The sequence below is a fragment of the Melospiza melodia genome, chromosome 18 (genome assembly GCF_035770615.1).
Source record: "Melospiza melodia melodia isolate bMelMel2 chromosome 18, bMelMel2.pri, whole genome shotgun sequence".
NCBI lineage: Eukaryota > Metazoa > Chordata > Aves > Passeriformes > Passerellidae > Melospiza > Melospiza melodia.
This window is the reverse complement of record NC_086211.1, coordinates 13,755,295-13,776,492: the sequence shown is the minus strand read 5'-3', so window position 1 is coordinate 13,776,492 and position 21,198 is coordinate 13,755,295. Positions and strand designations below refer to the sequence as shown.

Here is a 21,198-nt window from a genome sequence, read left to right as displayed (position 1 = left end):
ACACTGCAGGTGACCGCCTGGGGAGGGTCTGGGGATGGGCACCATGGCAGGGATTTGTTATTCTTTTGGGAGTTTTGGCTTCACACCCAAATACCACACTGGGATGGCTCCTGCTGGCCCCAGCACACTCACAGCCTGTTGGAAATGTGGGGTGCCTTGTGGGAATCATTTGTGTTGGTGAAATAAACACTTTTTAAGAGAATTTGTATCTGGTGATGACTGAGAGTTGCCCATGACATGCGTTGGGAAGCTGCTGATCCCCACAAGAGATCTCTGACTTTCATTCCACCTCGCAGAGCTCTTGTTGTCATTTTAATCCCTCTTGGCCTTACCTGTGGTGGGAGGCATTGGCAGAGGTTGAAAGAGCTCTTTTTTCACTGAGCAGCCCTTTGCTTCCGTGAAAAATGCCATATGGAGCCTGGGGCCTCACATGATCCTTGGCTGGGCACCCACCTGGCAAGGAGAGAGTGTCCCTGTCCATAAATGCAGGTGCAGATCCTCCCCCCTCCAGAGTCCCCGGACGACATCAAAGGTAGGTCCTGCTCTCCTCTCTTCCCACACCCCCAGGGGCTTCCCTTGACAGTGTCACCTCCTCCAGTGCAATTCTACCTCAATGCTCTTCTGGGCCAAACCTGAGTGCAGCTCAGGGGTGAATATGCCCCTTGTAGGTGCCTCTGCCTGGGAGGTTCAAAGGCTGCTGTGCTCTCCAGAAATGGGGAGGATTTATGGGGCTTTGGGCAATTTTGGCATGACCAAATCATGGCATTGCCCAGTGGCTGCGTTATCAACTGAAGGGACTGTGGTGTTAGAGGGAAGAGTTTGGAGCAGGAGTGCAAGTGGGAACAGTGAGGATTTAACTAGAGCAGCTACCCCAGAAGGAAAAGTGAGCCTGAGGCCAGCAGATCCTTCCTCAGGCTGAGATCTGATGTGCCAAAAGCTGGAGCATTTGCCCATCCTCTCAGCCTGTTTGTCAGGCTCTGGGTGAGTTCAGGCACTCAGGAGCCCAGCCTTGGGCAGGGCTCAGGGCTCGGATCTGGTGAAACATTAGCCCAAGGCAGTCGAGTGCCAGGGGAAATCCTTCCCAAACGCCTTCCCGTGGGTGGGAGCTGCAGCACTGCCTTTGCAGAGGGTCCTGAGGGAGCCAGCTGGGTGAGGATGGGGCAGGGGCACTGCTGGGTGGGGATGGGCAGGGGCACTGCTGGGTGAGGATGGGCAGGGGCACTGCTGGGTGAGGATGGGGGGCAGGGGCACTGCTGAGTGAGGATGGGCAGGGGCACTGCTGGGTGAGGATTGGCAGGGGCACTGCTGGGTGAGGATGGGCAGGGGCCCTGCTGGGTGAGGATGGGCAGGGGCCCTGCTGGGTGAGAAATGGGCAGGGGCACTGCTGGGTGAGGATGGGGCAGGGGCACTGCTGGGTGAGGATGGGCAGGGGCACTGCTGGGTGAGGATGGGCAGGGGCACTGCTGGGTGAGAAATGGGCAGGGGCACTGCTGGGTGAGGATGGGGCAGGGGCACTGCTGGGTGAGGATGGGCAGGGGCACTGCTGGGTGAGGATGGGCAGGGGCACTGCTGGGTGAGGATGGGCAGGGGCCCTGCTGGGTGAGGATGGGGCAGGGGCACTGCTGGGTGAGGATGGGGGGCAGGGGCACTGCTGGGTGAGGATGGGCAGGGGCACTGCTGGGTGAGGATGGGCAGGAGCACTGCTGGGTGAGGATGGGCAGGGGCACTGCTGGGTGAGGATGGGGCAGGGGCACTGCTGGGTGAGGATGGGCAGGGGCCCTGCTGGGTGAGAAATGGGCAGGGGCACTGCTGGGTGAGGATGGGGCAGGGGCCCTGCTGGGTGAGGATGGGCAGGGGCCCTGCTGGGTGAGGATGGGGGGCAGGGGCACTGCTGGGTGAGGATTGGCAGGGGCACTGCTGGGTGAGGATGGGGCAGGGGCACTGCTGGGTGGGGATGGGCAGGGGCACTGCTGGGTGAGGATGGGGCAGGGGCACTGCTGGGTGAGGATTGGCAGGGGCACTGCTGGGTGAGGATGGGCAGAGGCACTGCTGGGTGAGGATGGGCAGGGGCACTGCTGGGTGGGGATGGGCAGGGGCCCTGCTGGGTGGGGATAGGGGGCAGGGGAGGGGGAGGTTACCCAGGTGAGGATGCTCCAGGCAGTGAGGAAGGTGGGGAGGATGCCAGTGAGGATCTGTGCCTTGCCCTGTCCCAGCACAGCTGCTGTAGGGTTTTTGGGGTCACTGCCACTGATCCAGGGAAAGGTGGGAGAGGCACAAGCCAAGGGATTTTGGGCTCCCTGGCCACTGCTACCAATCCCAGGCCAGAAGAGGTGTCCAGGCTGAGCTCTTCCTCATGGGGAATGAGGAAGTCACTGCTCTGTGTCACCATTAAAGGGCACTTGCTCGCTGGCCAGGGAATTTTCCACTCCAGCCTTGTGAGTGACCTGGCCTCCTTCCAGGAGGGACAGGTAGGATGAGGCCCCGTGCAACAGAGGTACAATCCCTACATCCTGGTGGTTCCCCAGAAAACACCTCCCAGTGGAACCACTATGGCCAGTGGGAACACCCTGGTTATCCCTATTGTCCCAAATCCCCATCTCACCAGGAGGGCTGAGCCCCCCTTGCTCCTCTGCACAGGATGGCAGCCTCGAGGCCGGTGCTGTCGCTGCTGGTCGCAGCTCTCCTGCTGCATGTGGCCACCTCGCTGAAGATTGGTGCTTTCAACATCAGAGCCTTTGGGGACACCAAGATGGCCAACCAGACCATCGCAAACATCATCGTCTCTGTGAGTGCGGGGAGCAGCAGGCCGGGACGTGCTCTGCTCTCTGGGGTGCAGCCAGCTTGGGCAGTGGGACACCTGCTTCATCCATCCATCCATCCATCCATCCATCCATCCATCCATCCATCCATCCATCCATCCATCCATCCATCCACCCACCCACCCACCCCATCCATCCATCCATTCATCCATCCATCCATCATCCATCCATCCATCCATCCATCCATCCATCCATCCATCCATCCATCCATCCATCCATCATCCATCCATCCATCCATCCATCCATCATCCATCCATCCATCCATCCATCCATCCATCATCCATCCATCCATCCACACATCCATCCATCCACCCATCCACCCATCCATCCATCCATCCATCCATCCATCCATCCATCCATCATCCATCCATCCATCCATCCATCCATCCATCCATCCATCCATCCATCATCCATCCATCATCCATCCATCCATCCATCCATCCATCCATCCATCCATCCATCCATCCATCCATCTATCCATCATCCATCCATCCATCCATCATCCATCTATCCATCATCCATCCATCCATCCATCATCCATCCATCATCCATCCATCCATCCATCCATCCATCCATCCATCCATCCATCCATCCATCCATCATCCATCCATCATCCATCCATCCATCCATCCATCCATCCATCCATCCATCCATCCATCCATCCATCCATCTATCCATCATCCATCCATCCATCCATCTATCCATCATCCATCCATCCATCCATCATCCATCCATCCATCCATCCATCCATCCATCCATGCACACATCTGCTCTTCCCCCATCACCATCTCCCACCTCAGGCCATCTCCACCCTTGCAGGTTCCCAGTCAAGGCTGGGTGAATTTGCTGCTGCCCAGGTTCCTCCCCTGGAGCAGCTGCTGGGTAGGTGGTGGTGGACACACAGGGCACACCAGCACCGGGGTCCCCTCCCTGGCCCTGAGGTCCCTGCTGCCCTTCCACTGCCAGCCTGGGAGCCTCTGCAGCCCAGAGAGGCAGCCCCAGAGCAGCTCCTGGCCAGGGGAGAGCAGCTCTGAGCATTTTCCCCCAGATCCTGTCGGAGTACGACGTCGTGCTGGTGCAGGAGGTGCGGGATGCTGACCTGAGCGCTGTCAATGACCTCATGGAGCAGCTCAACGGGTGAGCCAATGGCTCGGTGTGGGAGTGACTGCAGAGGGGACTCTGGGGTGGATTCCAGCCCTGCCAGGGCACCTCTGGCTCCGCTGGAGAGAGCCTGGTGGATGCTGGGGAGCACCAGGAGCCTCCTCTCACCCTCTCCATAACTTGCTCCCAGTGCTGGGAAACACCCCTACGACTTTTTGATCAGCATCCCCCTGGGTCGGGGCACCTACAAGGAGCAGTACCTCTTCATCTACAGGTAAGGGAGGCTGCCAGGTGTCACCTGCTGCCCTCCCCAGCAGCCCCCAAAAGGGATGGGTACTTTGGGGACCCGGGCTGTGCAGGAGCAGTGCTGGGGGCTGCCCTGCTCTCCTCCCTCAGGTCAGACATGGTCTCCGTGCTGGGAAGCTACTACTACGATGATGGCTGTGAATCCTGTGGGACTGACACCTTCAGCAGGGAGCCCTTCATTGTGAAGTTCTCCTCACCAACCACACGTGAGCAGAGCCCACCTTGGGGATGCCCAGACCTGGCACAGGGTGCCCTCCATGCAGGGCTGAGCCCAGAGCTGTGCCTCCCAAGCACAGGGGGGTTGCAATCCTCCACCAGGGTCCCACCCATGGGTGCCCAGGGGTCCTATCTCCCTGCCCAGCGTGGCCAGCAACCTCTGCTGTTTCTCACCATGTGCCATCTACCAATCACCTGTCATCTCCCACCATGAACTCTCTCCAGCTGTGTGCCATCTCATATTTCTAGCTGCTTCCCACCATGTCCTATATCCCATTATGTGCTACCTCCCATCTTGTGCCATATCCCATCATCTGCTTCCTCTGGCTGAGTGCCATCTCCCATCATGAACCATCTCCTATCACCTGTCATCCCCTATCCCTTATATCTCCCATCATGTCCCATTTCCCACTTTGTTCCACTGCCTGCCCCATGTGCCATCACCTCCACCTCCTGAGAACCTCCTCAGGGCACACACACTATCCCATCTCCTGCCCAAAACCATTTTGGCTTGCAAATGCTAATGGGAAACAAGCAGCAAACCCCAAACAATGCACCAAGCCATGCAGCTCCCCACTGGAATTTCCAGTCTGAGGGACAGGCAGAGCACCAAACTCATCACACCCTTTCCCTTCAGCTGCTTTTCCTGGCCATTAGCTGGGGCTTGGCCTGGGGTGGTTTCCTGGGGTTCCCATTCCCTGCTCAGGACTGCACCAAGCCAGGGGCTGATGGCCAGCTGTCCTGCAGAGGTGCAGCAGTTCGTGTTGGTGCCTCTGCATTCGGAGCCCAGCCATGCAAAACAGGAGATCGACGCGCTCTACGATGTCTACACCGATGTCATCAACAAGTGGGGGACAAATGTAAGCTTGGGGAGCTTGGGGAGCCTCCCCGGGGCAGCCAGGTGGGCAGGTGGGATGGACATGTCCCACAGTGTGACCATGTTCACAGGGGTTCTTGGATGAGGGAAGAGATGAGGATCTGACTCCATGTTTCAGAAGCTTTGATTTATGATATTATGATATCAAAACTATACTAAAAGAATAGAAGAAAGGATTTTATCAGAAGGCTAGCTAAGAACAGAAAGAATGATAACAAAGACTTGTGGCTTGGACTCTCTGTCCAAGCCAGCTGACTGTGATTGGCTATTAATTAGAAACAACCAACATGAGCTAATCACAGATGCACCTGTTGCATTCCACAGCAGCAGATAATCATTGTTTACATTTTGCTCTTGAGGCCTCTCAGCTTCTCAGGAGAAAAATCCTAAGGAAAGGGTTTTTCCTAAAAAATATCTGTGACACCACAGGAGGCCTCTTGTACCATCAGAGCAGGTGCCATCCCAGTTGTCTCCAAGCAGGGAGCTGCTGGATGGCCCTCCTGCCATTCCTGGGGGCTTCTCCATGCACACTGGATCACCTCAGGGGCGTTTTTAGATTAAGAAATCTCCCTCAAGATTTTAGGGAGCCCTTGCTCCCTAAAGAGACAGAGACTCAGTGCTGTGCCCTGCAGGACATGATCTTCCTGGGTGATTTCAACGCTGACTGCTCCTATGTGACGAGCTCCCAGTGGCCGTCCATCCGCCTGCGCTCCCTGAGCGCCTGCGAGTGGCTGATCCCCGACAGCGCCGACACCACCGTGGCCGACACCGACTGCGCCTACGACCGGTGGGTGCCGGGGCAGGGGGCACGGGGGGCTGGCACAGGGAGCGCTGAGGGGCACTGACGCCCCCCTGATGCCTCGGCAGCATCGTGGCCTGCGGCACCGCCCTGCGCCAAGACATTGAACCTGGCTCCGCCACCATCAACAACTTCCAGAGGAAATTCCAGCTCCAGCTCAAGGATGTGAGTGAGGGGTGGGTGAGGCGTGAGCCCACCAGCATTGGGATGTGCCCCACCGTAGCTCTGGGAGTGTGGGAGGGCTCCCTGTTCCCAAGGGTGCCCCTAAGGGTGGTCTGACCCCAGCTGTTGTACTGAATCAACCCTCCAGATCACTTTGGGGTACAGTCTAAATTTTGGGGGTTGGAGTGGAGCATTGGGGTCCCAGCCAGCCATGAAAGTGGCAGTGGGTCCACATGAGCTCAGAGTTTATGAGTTGACTGTGGTCAGGGTGACTCTGCTCTCCCTCACTTGCAGGCTTTGGCTGTCAGCGACCATTTCCCAGTGGAGGTGACCCTGAAAGCCCTCTGAGCCTGACCCCACACCAGTGGCTACCAGGACACCTCAGCACACACCTGCATCCCTCGTGGGAGCCCATGCACCACTGGTGCCAGCCAAGCTGCTCACTGTCCCTGCAAGGAGTCCTTGAGCTCCTGTGGAAGATTTTTGCTTTTTGCTTCCATTAAAAATGAGCCTTTCCTGCATCTGCAGCTCTGGAAAGGAGGTTCCTTCAGTATCCCCAGCAGCCCCTCAGCCCCCTGCCAGAGGGCCAGGGAGGTCCCCAGGGCTCCTGCCATCAAGAGACCTGCTCCCATGGGGTGGTGAGCTCTGCTTCCCTCTCAGCTGATGGTGGCAAAGCCAGGACTGTGGGAAGGGGCTGGGGGCTCCAGGATTTCCAGGGTGCAGGATGCTCTGCTGCCAGCTCACAGGGCCACATCCTGGCAGAGCCTGCCTGGCTGTGGGGCTCTCCCTCACACACACGCTGACAGGGCGCTGACAGGGTGCAGGGAGGATGTGAATCAGCTCCCAGGGGGCTTCCCAAGGGGTTTCGGTGCCGACACAGCACCGAGGGACAGGGGATTCATCCCGAGACTGGGTGTGAGGACACAAAACCTGGAGCTGCACATGAGAGCCTGGCAAGTCCTGGCATGAGCAGCCACCAGAGTCAGCTCTGTTGTCATCCTGGGGTGATACCATGGGCCATGGCAGCCCTCCTGGGGCTACTTTGGGTCACATTTGGGCTCTTCTGGGTGACACTGGGGCTGCTGCAGGGGTTTGCAGCCATCCCCTCCTGCCGTGGCTGGTGGTGCTCACCTGCCTGACCCACACACTGGCCATTTCCTTCTCTTCCCTCTAATTACACTGTCTGAATCACCCAATTAAGGCCAGCGCCCTTCACCTCCTGCCTGGCCACCGTGCCCACTCTGTCATCCAGATGCCCCCCCAGATGGCAGCCCCCAAGTCCCACACACCCACCCAGTCCCACAGGGATGCCCCAGCATTTCCAATCTCCCTGTCTGTCCTTTGCTGTGTCAGCACAGGGATGGCTGGCCTGGCCCCACCCCGTCGCCCTGTGGGATTTTTGGTTTCCCAATGTGGGAAGGAGCCCAAAGTTATGTCAGAACCCCCAGGGGGTGTCAGACTCATCCTGCTTGGCTGGGAATAAAGCTGCCCGTCCTGCTGCCGGCAGGGCAGAGGTGCTGCACCTTCAGCCAGGTGAGGACAGCTCTGGGATCAGCGCCTTCAACTGCAGCCAGGTGGGACTGGGATCAACTGGGACGAGTGGGGATGAGGCTCCTTACCCCAGCAGTGGGGGTTGTGGTGAAGTTTAAGGATGTGGAACAGCCTGGGGTGCCTGGAATGCTGGCAGTGGTGGGTGGGGCTGGTGGGCAGCAAAGACACTCTGCTGGGGGAGTGGAGCTGGGTGATAACTGGAGCTGAAGAGGCAGGCTCACAGTGGTGAGACAGGATTTGTCTTCATCTGGGAGTGGTGAGCTGGCAGACTGCCCACACCAGCTCTGCAACCTGCTCTGGGCAATGCCCACCATGACACACTGTCACACACCAGGACTTTGGAAGGACTTTGTTTTTTCCCTCTACCCCAAACTCAAAATAGTGTTCCGAGTTCATCTCCCATCCCTGCACCCCTGTGACCCAGCATCAATCCTGCAAGAATGGGGACTGTGACACTGGAATTGTCCCTGCTGACTGTGGCTCTCCTCCTGTGCCCAGCCACTGCCATGCTGCGTATCGGTGCCTTCAACATCCAATCCTTCGGTGACACCAAGATGTCCAACAAGGAAGTGGCAGAGATCATCATCAATGTGAGTGCAGCCAGTGCATGGGGGTGGGCTGTGTGCTGGGACTGACCCCAACAGGGCTCCTGTGTCAGAGACACGGGGATGTGGCCGAGCATGGGATGGCATCGCAGCGTTGGGGATGGCCTGGGTGGATGGAGGCTTGCTGGGGTGTCAGGCACAACCTACAGTCCCTCTGAGCCCTCCCTGGGGACACCTGCCCTACCCCAAGGGACATGCAAGTCCCCGTGGTGCTGAAGCTGGAGCTCCTGGCTGGGAGGGTGGCCCTGAGCTGTCCCCCTCGGCCCGCAGGTGCTGCGCCGCTACGACGTGGTGCTGGTGCAGGAGGTGCGCGACTCCGACCTCAGCGCCGTCACCCAGCTCATGGAGCAGCTCAACAGGTACAGCAGGGCTGGGACTGGCACAGCAGCACCAGCAGGGAAAGCCAGGCTGCCTGAGCACTAAGAGGAAAAAAGTTATCCATCAACAGAGAGTTTATTTTTGGGGGAAAAAAGAATAGGGCATTAGGAGAAATGTGCCAGGGCAAGGAGGAGGCACTGAAAACAGCGCTGAGAATAAACCAGTGAAGGGAATGGGGATGCCAGTGATACAAATCCCTTCTGAAAGCTGTAAGCTCACCAGAACATGCAGGAGGAAAAGGAACTACAGCTCTGGCAAGCTCTGTCTCCAAAATCCAACAGGACAGGGCAGAAGGAAGAGAGGGAGGAAGGGACAGGCAGACCTTGAACCCCAAGACCCTGTGAGTGGCAGGGGGACCCCAGGATGGGCCCAGCAGTGGATGGTGCTTTGAGGGGGTGGTTCTGGCATCCTAGGAAGAAAAGGGGCTGCTGAGGTGGGCTAAAACTGGCCACAGCAGGGTGGCAGCCCCTCCACCAGCTGGGTGCTGACCCAGTTTTGGAGGGCACAGCTCGGGACCATGCGGAAGCTGCTGCTGCCGTGTCGAAAGGCAGCTAATGCTCCTGAGCAGGTGTGCCCAGCCCATGTCCTCACCCCTTCCGTGTCCCCTCCAGCGTGGTCACAAAGCAGCCAGGGCAGGGAGGGTGACGCTGGGTGCTGCAGAGCCCCAGGCTGCTCATTGACCTAATTTAGCTCTGCTGCAAATGAAGGGGAGGAATGTCCCTGCAGAGAAAGGGTGACAGGAGCCGCCCCACGTCATGCTGTGCCCACAGAGCCACCTGGGGAAGAGGCTTTGGGGGCTTCAGAGCTGCTGTATCTCATGTCACCCCACAACCAGGGCACTGTGAACCATGGGCACTCTAGAGCAGGACCAGCTGGTGCAATCCCTCAGGCCACCCAGCTCCTGGACATAACAAAGCCAATCCAGGATGGTCCCAGCCATGTCACTGTCCTCCCTTTGTGTCTCTGCAGTGCATCCACATCCCAGTATGACTACGAGATCAGTGGCCCCCTGGGACGGGAGAACTACAAGGAGATGTACCTGTTTATCTACAGGTAATGGGGCTGGAAGTGCTGGCAGTGACATGGCACTGCAGGGCCACCAGTACCACAGAGGGGACACAGGGGCTGTGCCAAGTCACAGAGTCACCATCCTTGTGTTGCCACAGGACAGATGTTGTGTCTGTGGTGGACACCTACCAATATGAGGACCCCCAGGATGTCTTCAGCAGGGAGCCATTCATCCTGAGGGTGTCAGCACCCAGCACCAGTAAGTGGGGGAACAAATGACCCATGGGCTGTGGCATGGGGTGGCCACGGGGCTGACATCCCTCTCCCTTGGCAGAGGTGAAGGAGTTTGTGCTGGTGCCCCTGCACTCGGCCCCACACGATGCTGTCGCTGAGATTGATGCGCTCTACGACGTCTACCTGGCCATCATCAACAAGTGGGGGACTGATGTGAGTGTCACCAGCACTGGGGGGACACCAAGGTTGGGGGACTGATGTGAGTGTCACCAGCACTGGGGGGGCACACAGAGGTTAGGGGAATGATGTGTCACCAGCACTGGGGGGCACACAGAGGTTGGGGGACTGATGTGAGTGTCACCAGCACTGGGGGGGCACACAGAGGTTGGGGGACTGATGTGAGTGTCACCAGTACTGGGAGGGCACACAGAGGTTAGGGGAATGATGTGTCACCAGCACTGGGGGGCACACAGAGGTTGGGGGACTGATGTGAGTGTCACCAGTACTGGGAGGGGACACAGAGGTTGAGCACTGAGCCCCAGGGACTGTCTGACACACTGGGACCCTGATTTGAGGTGAGCACAGCCAGTGCAGGAGTGGTGGGGTCAGAACTCTGTTCCTGCCCTGTGACAGGGTGGTCCCGGCCACCCCCAGGGGAGGGCTGGTGGCAGGAACAGCCCACCACTCAATCTCCCATGTCCCCTGCAGAACATGATGTTCCTGGGGGACTTCAACGCCGACTGCTCCTACGTGCAGCCCGGTGACTGGCCGTCCATCCGCCTGCGCACCAGCGACATCTTCAAATGGCTGATCCCCGACAGCGCCGACACCACCGTGGGCAAGTCAGACTGTGCCTATGACAGGTCAGTGCTGCCACCACAGCACCACTGTCCCCTTCCCTGGCACCCCAGCACCCCCTGCACTGCCAGCAGGGGCAGCAGTGGCACCCACCATCCACCCCCATCTCCCCTGCAGGATCGTGGTGTGTGGCAGCAAGCTGAAGAGAAGCGTCCTGTCCAACTCAGCTGGTATCTACAACTTCCAGCGTGCTTTCCAGCTGGACCAGGAGCAGGTGAGCCAGGATCACACATCTGGGGCTCTGGCAGGCACCAAAGCTGAGCTGGCCCAGGCTGCAGGGCTGTCCTTGTCTCTTTGAGGGGCTCAAGGTGAGAAAGGACCCAAAGGTAGAAACAGGACAAGGGATTTGGGGTCACTGCCTGTCCCCACTGGGAAGAAAGGCACAGGGCTTTTTATTGTCCTCCATGAGCAGGACTCAAGCTCAAGCCAACCTTCAACAACCCATTGCTGGCACAGAGCCCCCAGATGAGACATGGGAGCTTGGAGGGCAGGGGGCACCCTGCCAGTGCCCACCCCAAGCCACACCTGGCCACCTCTCCAGAGAGCCTTGTGTGTTGAGTCTCTTGGGGCTGGGGACAGTGTGCCCCCTCCAGGAGGCAGAAGGTTCTGGCAGGGCAACTGACTGCCCAGCGAGCCCCAGCAGCAGAGTGAGGGGTGAGTGGCTCACTGAACATCTCCCACCTTTTGCTCTCCCCCAGGCCCTGGCAGTCAGTGACCACTACCCAGTCGAGGTGAAGCTGGCAGCCTGAGCTCCTCCTGCAGCCACAGACCAGGATCCAGCTCCAGCTCCCACCAGCAATCCCCATGAAGGTGTTCCACTCGGCCCCATCCACAAGTCCTGTGCATGGGCTGCCCCAGATCCCAGTCTGGAGAAGACTGCCATGAACCAGAGCCTGGGTCAGGCCAGCAGCCAGCACACTGTGACCACAGACAAGCCATGGAACAAAGCATCCATCTCCTACCTCACTGAAGATTTATTGACAAACCTCATTTCACGATTAACTGTTGGACAGGAGGGAGGACATCCAAGGACCATCAGGCTCGGGCCGTGGCGTGTTGAGACCCTGTCCCAGTCCATTCCTTGGGGGCTGGGTGGGCTCTCCCTGCCCTTGGGGAAGGCAGCAGTGGTGTCAGGCACTCTACGGGCACAAAGGGAAGGGGCAGCTGGGTGGCTGTGGGACAGGTGGCACGTCACCGACTGCTGGCACTGCGGGTGGCTTCACTGTGAGACCAACAGCTACTGCAGCGTTTCAGAGGGTGACTCAACCTCCCAGGGACCAGCTGGAGCCTCAGCTCTTCCTCTTCTTCAGCATCTCCATGTACATGCGGAGGGACTTCTGGATGGACTCTTTTGAGACGAAGGTGACGAAGTTTTTGATGTCTTCCTCCCGGTGAGCTACCAGCCGGTCCAACACCGCCTTCCTCATCATGCTCTTGGTGAGCTGGCGGGCATGGTCTGCAGAGAGGACAGCAAGGATGAGCAACACATCCTGCTCTCACCCCTGACCAGCTCTCAATGCCACCAAATGCAGCTCTAACGGGACAGTTCACACAGCAAAGTGCTCTTGAAAGCAGCAGGGAAAGGGGAAAGAAAAACCCATCAGCTGGGAGCTGAACTGGTTAAACTCTCATACAATAAATTATGGTTGTACTGCTCAGTGGAGTAATGACTGATCTACTGACAAAGATGACAAAAAGTTGTGTACCTCCTTCTCTCTGTGCCCTCCAGAACCCAATATCCACCTTCAATACATACCAGCAATCAAACAACATTCCTTATTTGAAACTGCTGTGGCTCCAAGCTCCCCTGAACCACCCCCTTCAATCCCTGCAGGACAGTCTGCTCCTGCCAACCCTGCTGTACAAAAGCCAGCAACACCTCCCTCGAGCTCATTCCTGGGCCTGTGCCACTCCACATGGACATGTGGATGCTGCTGGAGCAGCAGGGGCTGGTGGAGCTGACTGAGGCCTCCAGCACACACCCTCACAGAGCCAGGTGCAGTGATGTGCAGCACATCTGCTGCACAGATGTTTTATTCATGCACTTTGTGACAATGAAATGAGGACTGACCCCCTCCAGCCACACACTGGGAACCCTGAACTGCTCCAGCACCTGGGTGCTGAAGCCACCTCCACCCAGACACAGTTCTGATTTAGGGGAAGGATCTCACAGGACCTCCTGGAAGGCAGGAGAGGGCACAGCTGAGATTTGCTCTGGGGGGTGAGGTGTCACTCTAACATCAGGACAGCAGGGAGGAAAGGTGACATGGGCAGATGTGTGGAGAGCCCTCTCCCAGCCCAGGAGCCTTGTGCTGCAGTCACAGAGCAGCCCAAACACACTATGCCTGTGCTGCCTGCCTGTCCTCATGCACAGCCCCATCAGTGCCATCCAGAGTGCCAAGAGTTGATTCAGACCATGAAAGCAGCCTGGCAGCCACCCAGGAGCTCTCACCCAGCCTGTTCACTCAGCTCCATGGCAGCTTTCCTGGGCTAACACCTCCACTGACAGACAGAGATTTGGTTTGTCTGTGGAGCTCAGACACCTCCAGACTGACTCAGCAGGGCTGGCAGGATGAGCTGAGCTGGAGCCACGTGCCCTGAACATTAGCACAGTGTCCCTCTCCTTTTGCCCAAGGCTGCTGGCACTGCTGGGCTGAGCTTTCCTACCTCCCAGCCATCCAAACCTCCCCTTGCAATGGAAACTGTTACACTGTTAGCTCCCAGGCACCAGCACTTCCCACTCAGACCAGGTCCCCTCCTGTTCTGGCAGAGCTTTACCAGGAAGGGCCAGCCACTGTGCCATGACAGCTGCAGCCTTCTCCATGAGCTTCTCCTCTGGCACCAGCTCATCCACGAGGCCCAGCTTGTGGGCCTCAGGTGCAGGGTGGAGGGAGCCCAGCTGGAGGGAGCGCTCAGCAATTCGGTGTCCCACAACATTCACAAACGTGTCCTTAAACCTGCAAGAGATGGGAGGGAAAGCCACAATCAGGGGCAGCTCACCCACACACCAAGAGCTGACAGCACCTGGTCCCACTCCTCAGGCTCTGAGAGCACTCTGGCCCCACTCCCCAGGCTCTGAGAGCACCCTGGTCCCACTCCCCAGGCTCTGAGAGCACCCTGGTCCCACTCCTCAGGCTCTGGGAGCATCCTGGTCCCACTCCCCAGGCTCAGGGCTCTGAAGAGCAGCTGTGGGCTCAGTCACAAAATGAAAATGGTGTGAGAAGAGCCATTTTTGGGGGTACCCCAAGAGAGCTCCCTCTCCTCTGTAAGAAAGCTGCCCTTTTTACTCTCAGTGCCTGTGGGTAGCCACTTGCTGGGACTGAAAGCTCCTTCCCAAGAGTACATTTACACATTCCTAGGGCAAACAAGGGCCTGGGGGTCAGTGTCTTAGTGCCCTTGTGCTTTCAGAGATCTCCACACCACGGGATTTTGCAGGAACACAGTGTGTACCCAGAGAAAAGCCCATTCCCAGACTGAGCCTGACCCATGAGATCTCCCAGCACAAGTTCTAGAGTTAATTGCAAGGGCACAACTGAGGTGCTTGGTGCAGGACGTGAGGACACTCTGCAGCCTGAAATCTTTTCAGATTCCTGCAGGACAGGACAGAAATGAGGTGTCATCTCCTGCAGCTGCAAATACCTGACCCCTGACACACAAACCACACCACCATGACCAACTGAACTGACTAATTAACTCCTTGAAGATGAATTTTCTAGAGATCTACACATGATATTACAAGTGGGAGGCAGTGTCCTACCAGAAGGGAGCCACAATGCCCAGCTGGGCCTCGTTCAGGCCGATGCTGAACTTGGGGTTCTCTGCCATGATCCTGTAGTCACACGACAAGGCAACAAGGCAGCCCCCAGCTGGGCTGGAGCCCTGGCAGAGAGAAGGACACAGTGAGACCAGGACATGGCTACAAACACCCCCAGCCCTGCTGATCACTCCAGAGCACAGAAGACACCAGGAAGACAGAGCAGATGTCCCCCAAATTTCTGAGCACCTGATTCAAAACAGTCCTAAAGAAGATTTCTGATGTTTATCAGGGTTTCATAGAGCCACAGGAGGGTTTGGGTTAGGAGGCACCTCAAAGCCCATTTCATTCCCAGCCCCTGCTAACAGGCAGGCCACCTTCCACTAGATCAGGTTGCACAGAACTCCATCCAGCCTGGCCTTGGACACTTCCAGGGATGGAGCAGCCACAGCTTCTCTGGGCAACATGTTCTAGGGCCTCACCCCCCTCACAGGGAAGATTTCCCTTCCATTTGTGACCATCTTTTCCACGGCTCAGTGCTGCTCAGCCCTGCACAGGATGCCTGAGAGAAAACCCAAGTGCCTTCAGGCGGGGCTGTGGACAGACACCACCGTGAGCTGCCAGGGCAGCACCGCCCTGGAAAATGAAAACAAAAATATAATGACCCATCCATGGAGACTCCAGCAGCACTTCCCTGCTGGCCAAGAACCCCAGCTGGAGGAGCAAAACCTGCTGGAAGTGCTGAAATGTAACCCAGCAGTCCTGCAGCTCAGACGGAGCCTGCACATCCCACGCTGCCATACCTTCCCACACCCCACAGAACTGACAGACACGAGTTTTGCCACAACACCCCAACAGACACATCCCTGGATGAATTCCAGCCTGGTTTTTCAGCTCTCCCTGCCCACACAGCCCAGAGCAGCTGCAGCAGGTGACAATGGCACCCTGAGGAAGGTGGGCCCAAGGGACCTACGTTGACTGCAGCCACTGTGACCATGTTGGAGCCGTAGAGCCGCAGCCACATCTCCTGCACTGCTCTCCAGAACTCAGTGTAGTGCTCCACGCTCTTCCCACACATCTCAGTGATGTCCAGGCCAGAGGAGAATATTTTGGGAAGAGTCTGGAATTGGGAAAAGACAGAGGTCACTGAGAGTCACAGGGAAGGAGGGACCCTTTAGCTCCCAGCCTGGCAGATGGAGGAAGGGAAAGTGATGAATATGGGCTATAAATCAGGGTCTTTTGGGGTTCTGAAAATACCTCCCCAGTGCTCCCACTGCCTGGATTATCCCATTACCACGGCATGCAGTGCTGGCCTCTGCTTGCAACACAATTTCTCATTGTCAGGGTGCCTGTGTGAGTACATCACCCACACAGCACAAAACCTGTCCTGTCCCACTGCCAGGCACCACCTTGTCCCCACACCACATCTGAAAATAAGCACTGGCATCTCCCAGCAGCTCAGGAGATGTCACAGGATGTGTCAGGTTGGTAGATGAGCAGATTTGATTTTCATGACAAAGCACAACACTTGGTTGTCATGGCTCTGCTAGAAAAGGGCACAGAAGAAAGATCATGGTCCTTCCAAGAGCCCCCTGCCCTCCTCCCTGAGCCATTCCAAGGTGCCTGGGGGCCCTCCCTTGCCAGTGAGCAGTGACCCCAACAGGAGCAAGCCCTTACAGAGGTGATGATCACACCACGGCAGGCCCGGTTGTTCTCCAGCTTCTCCAGGCTTATGGAAAACTCTGTGAGGAACTCCAGGCTGAGGCTGTTCACTGGGGGACTCTTGAACTTCATCATGGCAACACCTGCGCAGGGCAAGCACAGGGACATCAGACTCCTCCCCACAGCAGCCCACACTGCCCTGCCCAGGGGAGCTTCACCCACCTCCCTGTTTCCCTCACCAAACTGTGGCTTCCCACTCCCACTCAACAACATTCCTGGCTGTTTAGAAGTTTCCAGAGCAGCAGAGCCAAGGGCAAGGTCCTGTCTTTGCCCAGATCCACCACAAGCCAGGGTCACTCAGGGGGTGGTGCACAGGAGCACAGAGCAGGCCATGCATGGTGGCACCCCACGTGTCCCAAAGTCCAGCCACCTTCCAGGTCACAGTGCCCAGCAGTTCCCTTCTCTCTGGGCTCAGCGGGGAAGGTCAAACCTGCAGCTTCTGTCACAGCAAACAGCCATTTGTGTGTCCAGGGGTCACACACCTGCTGTGAGCCTGTCAGCACCAGGGAAGGGCTCTGAGCCCTTGTCTTTGCCCACACTGCACTACCCTACCCAAAAGGTTCTTCCTGAGTGCTGCAGCCATGTCCAGCTGGGAACAGCACAAGGACACAGCCAGACACCTGAAAGCAGGAGCTGGGAAGCCACAGGAAGAGGCCTGGGCACCTTTGTACAGATCAGGGACATGGGAACGTGACAGCTATTCCTGGCAGCCAGGTCACAGGAATTGCCCACAGCTCTTCCCTGGTGGAGCACTGCCACTCTGCCAGGTGCCCAAAACAGGGACCCCAGAGAGGGGACAATGCACAGGCAGGGAACGATGCCAGTCAGGATTTGTTTGTACCACCTGAAGTGCCCACAACTGGTGAGACTCCCAACCCCAAACGCTTCTCCCTGCGCCCCCAAAGCAGCTGCAGCAGCAACACCTGGGGGACTTTGGTGACTTTCCATGCCCAGAGCCACACATGCCACGGGACAGGGGTGGAAGGGATGTCCCCACTCGCCCGTGGGTTGAAGGTGGCAAGAGTCATTGAACCCTGCCCTCCGTACCCCGCGGTTGTTTTTGCTTATACGCTATTATTTGAACCAAATTATCCCTTGTTTATATACTTTCTAAACTATTTAGTTAAAATTGTTACTACTTTTATTATTGTTTAGCCTTTTTAGGATAAGACAATTAAGCAAACATAACAAGGGTGACCCCGCCGTACCTGAGCTCTCGTCCAGCTCCACCTGGATCTTGTTGTTGCTGAAGGAGCGGCACGGGGCGAGCGGGAGGCCCGGGGGCTGCGGGGGGCTGGGGGGCGGCCGGGGGGCCCTGTCCCACGCTGGGGGGCGGCAGCACAGGGGCAGCACACCTGGGGACACAGACAGGTAAGGACGGGAAGGGCACAGCCCTCACAGGCGTGAGGGGTGCACCCCAAAACCGCTCTGCGGGGACACGGCGGGACACGGGGACACCCCGACCCGCTCAGGGAGGATACAGGGCAGGGGGACAAGTGGAACACCCTGACGGTAAGGGAGGGGCACAGAGAGGAGCAGGGGCTCGGGGACAGCCCAGCTCGCTGCAGGGAGCGGTCGGGGCAGGGTCCGGGCGCACCTGAGCGGCCGATCCGGCGGGCGAGGGCTGCGGCCGCCATCTTGCGCGGGCTCAAGGGTACGGGGCGGGGCCAAGGAGAGGGCGGGGGCGCCGGCAGAGTATTGAAGCCACGCCCATTGCTCTAAAGCCCCGCCCACCCGGTGCGCCGCTGCGCGCTCGTGCTGCCCTCTCGTGGTGGCCCTGCGGCAGCGCAGCGTCCTGAGGGCACTGACCGCTCCTGAGGGCACGGACCGCTCCGCGCTACCGGTCCTGCCCTGTCCTGCCCGGTCCTGTCCTGTCCTGTCAGCACTGACCGCTCCGTCTGACCTGTGCTGTCCTGCCCTGCCCTGTCCTGCCCAGTCCTGTCCTGTCCTGTCAGCACTGACCGCTCCGTCTGACCTGTGCTGTCCTGTCCTGTCCTGTCCTGCCCAGTCCTGTCCTGTCCTGTCAGCATTGACCGCTCCGTCTGACCTGTGCTGTCCTGTCCTGTCCTGCCCGGTCCTGTCCTGTCCTGTGCTGTCCTGTCCGGTCCTGTCCTGTCCTGTCAGCACTGACCGCTCCGTCTGACCTGTGCTGTCCTGTCCTGTCCTGCCCGGTCCTGTCCTGTCCTGCCCGGTCCTGTCCTGTCCTGTCAGCACTGACCGCTCCGTCTGACCTGTGCTGTCCTGTCCTGTCCTGCCCAGTCCTGTCCTGCTGGCACTGACCGCTCCGACTGCCCTGCCCTGTCCTGCCCTGTCACCACTGACCGTTCCGTCCGACCTGCCCTGTCCTGTCAGCACTGACCAATCCATCCGACCGGTCCTGAGCTGCCCTGTCCTGTCCTGCCCTGCCAGCACTGACTGCTCCGTCCGACCTGCCCTGTCCTATCCAGTTCTGTCCTGTCCTGCAGCGTCCTGCCAGCACTGACTGCTATGTCCGACCTGTCCTGCCTTGTCCAGTCCAGTCCAGTCAAGTCCAGTCCTGCTGGCCCTGACCACTCCATCCCCCCTGCCTTGCCCTGTTCTGTCCTGCCCTATCCTGCCCTGTCCGGCCAGCACTGACCACTCTGTCCCACCTGCCTTGCCTTGCTGGCACTGACCAGCCTGTCCCCCCTGTCCCACATCCAGCCCCGTGCCCAGTATCCCCCACACCTTTCCCCACTCACAGCCGAGCCCCCCGGCCCGGCCCCAGCCGCGGAGCCCCGGGAGCTCAGGGCCGGGCCCAGCCGCCCCCGCGGAGCCGGGAGCCCCGGTGCGGGGCCGTGCCAGCGGTGCCTGCGGATCTCATCAGCGGCGGAGGCTGCCCGGGGGGACACCGCGGGGGCCGGGGCCGGCCTTGCCGTACAGGCAGAACGCGTCCGGCGGCGGGATGGCGGGGATGGCACTGCCCCTGTGCCTGGTCCTCGCTGCTGCCCTGCAGGGCGGCCTGACCCGCGCCCCGGCGCCCCTGGCCCGGCCCGGCCCCCTGCTCCTGCGGCTGCGGCGCCTGGAGGAGCAGGTGGGTGCCCGGGCGGGGACGGGGCGCTGCCAGCCTGTGCCAGGGGGCACCCAGCATTTCGGGTTGGGCAGGGACCGGCATGGGGCCGTGGGTTCGCCCCACATCATCCCACTCCCTTGCAGTTTCTCCGGCTCCAGGAGGTGACACTGAACCATCTCCAGAGCATCGCCAGCAACTACAACATCTCCTACAACATCGATGGACGCTTCCAGGCACTGGCCGAGCAGGCGGAGGCGGCCGACGCTGCCCGGGCCGCCCTGGGTGCGGAGCTGGCCCGCCTGGCCGCTGCTGGCCGGCGGCTACGGCGCAGGCTGAGGAGGCTGGAGGGGACAGTGGGTGCCCTGAGCCCCCCGCAGCCCCTGCTCACCCACCCCCCGGCCGCGCTGGTGGAGGCTGGCACCGACCCGCACGGTGTGCCAGGCACCGCCCGGAGCCGGGACAGGCAGCCGGAGCAGCAGCAGCCCCCGGGACAGCCTGCCCGCAGCACCCCCAGCCCTCGCCCTCCGAAGACACGGCGGGGGCAGCAGCACCGGCAGGACGAAGGGCACCGGCTGCCCGCTGATGCCGGGCCTGGGGCAGCGCCCGGGGAGGATGAGGAGAGCCCTGAGGATGCAGCAGCAGCACCCCCGGCAGTGGCAGCGATGCTCCCCACGGTCAGCACGGCTCCCCAGGAGCAGTCCCCAGCCCCCCGGCAGCCGGGACAGGGCAGGCACGGCCCCCCCGCCCCGGTGCCCGCCTCCCCCGCCTGTCGCACCGGGGCCGTCCTGCTCTTCCCCGAGCCCTCCGCTGGGCACGGGGCCGTCCTGGCGCTGGGCCCGCACCGGGGGCTCAGGGCGGTGTCGCTCTGTGCCTGGCTGGCCACGGCAGCCCCTCGCCTCGGGGCTCTCCTCTCGTACGGCACCGGGGACGGGCACAGCGAGCTGGCCGTGCTTGGCCGCGGTGCGGATCGCCCCGGCTCCGCACGGTTCATCCTGGGGCACGGGCGGTTCCGGGAGCTGCCGGTGGCGCCGCTCCTGGATGGCAAATGGCACCACCTGTGCCTCACCTGGTCCTCGGGCCAGGGCCGGTACCGATTCTACGTGGACAGGAGGTTGCTGGCTGCCGGCTCCGGCTTCCAGCAGGGCTACGGAATTGCCGCTGGCGGCTCGGTGGCGCTGGGCTGGGGGCAGCACGGCCGCAGCACGGCCCTGGGCGCTGCAGAAGCTTTTGTGGGTCACCTGGCTGGGTTCGCTCTCTGGAGAAGGGCTCTCCTGCCCGGGGAGGTGGCCAGGATGGCGACAGGCCGGGGGCTGCCCCGCGGGCCCCTGCTCACGCTGGCTGATGCCTCCTTGCGGGGCGGGGTGCGGAGGGTGGCGTGTCCGTGCCTCTGACGAGGCTGGCAGCGGGAATGGTCACGGCGGGGTCGCGGTGCCGCTCCCGACACAGCTGAACCCTCCCGGGGCGATGGGACACCCGGCAGGGAGCGCGTATCAGAACCGCCACCACCGAGGAGAAAAGGGTCTCGGCAGCCAGAGATGGGACCGAAGGCAGAGCTCGCCTGCTCGCAGAGGATGTACAGCTCATGGTTCCTATTAAAACGCTCCTAACGTTAGAGAAACCCAATTTATCGCTGTGCTGCTCATTCACCGCCGCGCTCGGTGCCGCTCACAGCCGGGCAGGAGCTGCTCGGCACGGGCAGCCCGAGCGGGTGGCGCTGCTCGTTCCGTGCCGCTGATCGGAGCAGGGGAAGCGGAGCAGGGACAGCCGCGACCGGGTG

General features: G+C 59.9%; 4 protein-coding genes across 4 annotated transcripts; 3 read left to right on the top strand and 1 right to left on the bottom strand.

Moving 5' to 3' along the window:
• The first annotated feature begins 1,075 nt into the window (after positions 1–1,075).
• On the top strand, positions 1,076–6,801 carry LOC134426308 (deoxyribonuclease-1-like). Its single transcript, XM_063171204.1, has 9 exons — positions 1,076–1,149; positions 2,638–2,785; positions 3,868–3,956; positions 4,111–4,194; positions 4,317–4,432; positions 5,190–5,302; positions 5,952–6,106; positions 6,187–6,283; positions 6,575–6,801. The coding sequence occupies exons 2-9, from the start codon at positions 2,639–2,641 to the stop codon at positions 6,626–6,628; spliced, it is 855 nt and encodes a 284-aa protein (XP_063027274.1). The 5' UTR covers positions 1,076–1,149; position 2,638; the 3' UTR covers positions 6,629–6,801.
• A 1,470-nt stretch (positions 6,802–8,271) lies between these two features.
• On the top strand, positions 8,272–11,843 carry LOC134426309 (deoxyribonuclease-1-like 2). The gene is made up of 8 exons (XM_063171206.1): positions 8,272–8,421; positions 8,707–8,795; positions 9,784–9,867; positions 9,981–10,081; positions 10,157–10,269; positions 10,765–10,919; positions 11,032–11,128; positions 11,613–11,843. Exons 1-8 carry the CDS (start codon positions 8,272–8,274, stop codon positions 11,661–11,663), a joined length of 840 nt encoding a protein of 279 aa, XP_063027276.1. The 3' UTR covers positions 11,664–11,843.
• Positions 11,844–11,864: 21 nt separating this feature from the next.
• On the bottom strand, positions 11,865–18,027 carry ECI1 (enoyl-CoA delta isomerase 1). The gene is given in 8 exon segments (XM_063171460.1): positions 11,865–12,370; positions 13,693–13,871; positions 14,672–14,793; positions 15,642–15,788; positions 16,346–16,473; positions 17,599–17,750; positions 17,752–17,795; positions 17,797–18,027. Coding segments are annotated over 8 exon segments (1,170 nt in total). The 3' UTR covers positions 11,865–12,203.
• Positions 18,028–19,313: 1,286 nt separating this feature from the next.
• PTX4 (pentraxin 4) lies at positions 19,314–20,812 on the top strand. The gene is made up of 2 exons (XM_063171459.1): positions 19,314–19,442; positions 19,565–20,812. The coding sequence occupies exons 1-2, from the start codon at positions 19,314–19,316 to the stop codon at positions 20,810–20,812; spliced, it is 1,377 nt and encodes a 458-aa protein (XP_063027529.1).
• Positions 20,813–21,198: the final 386 nt, after the last annotated feature.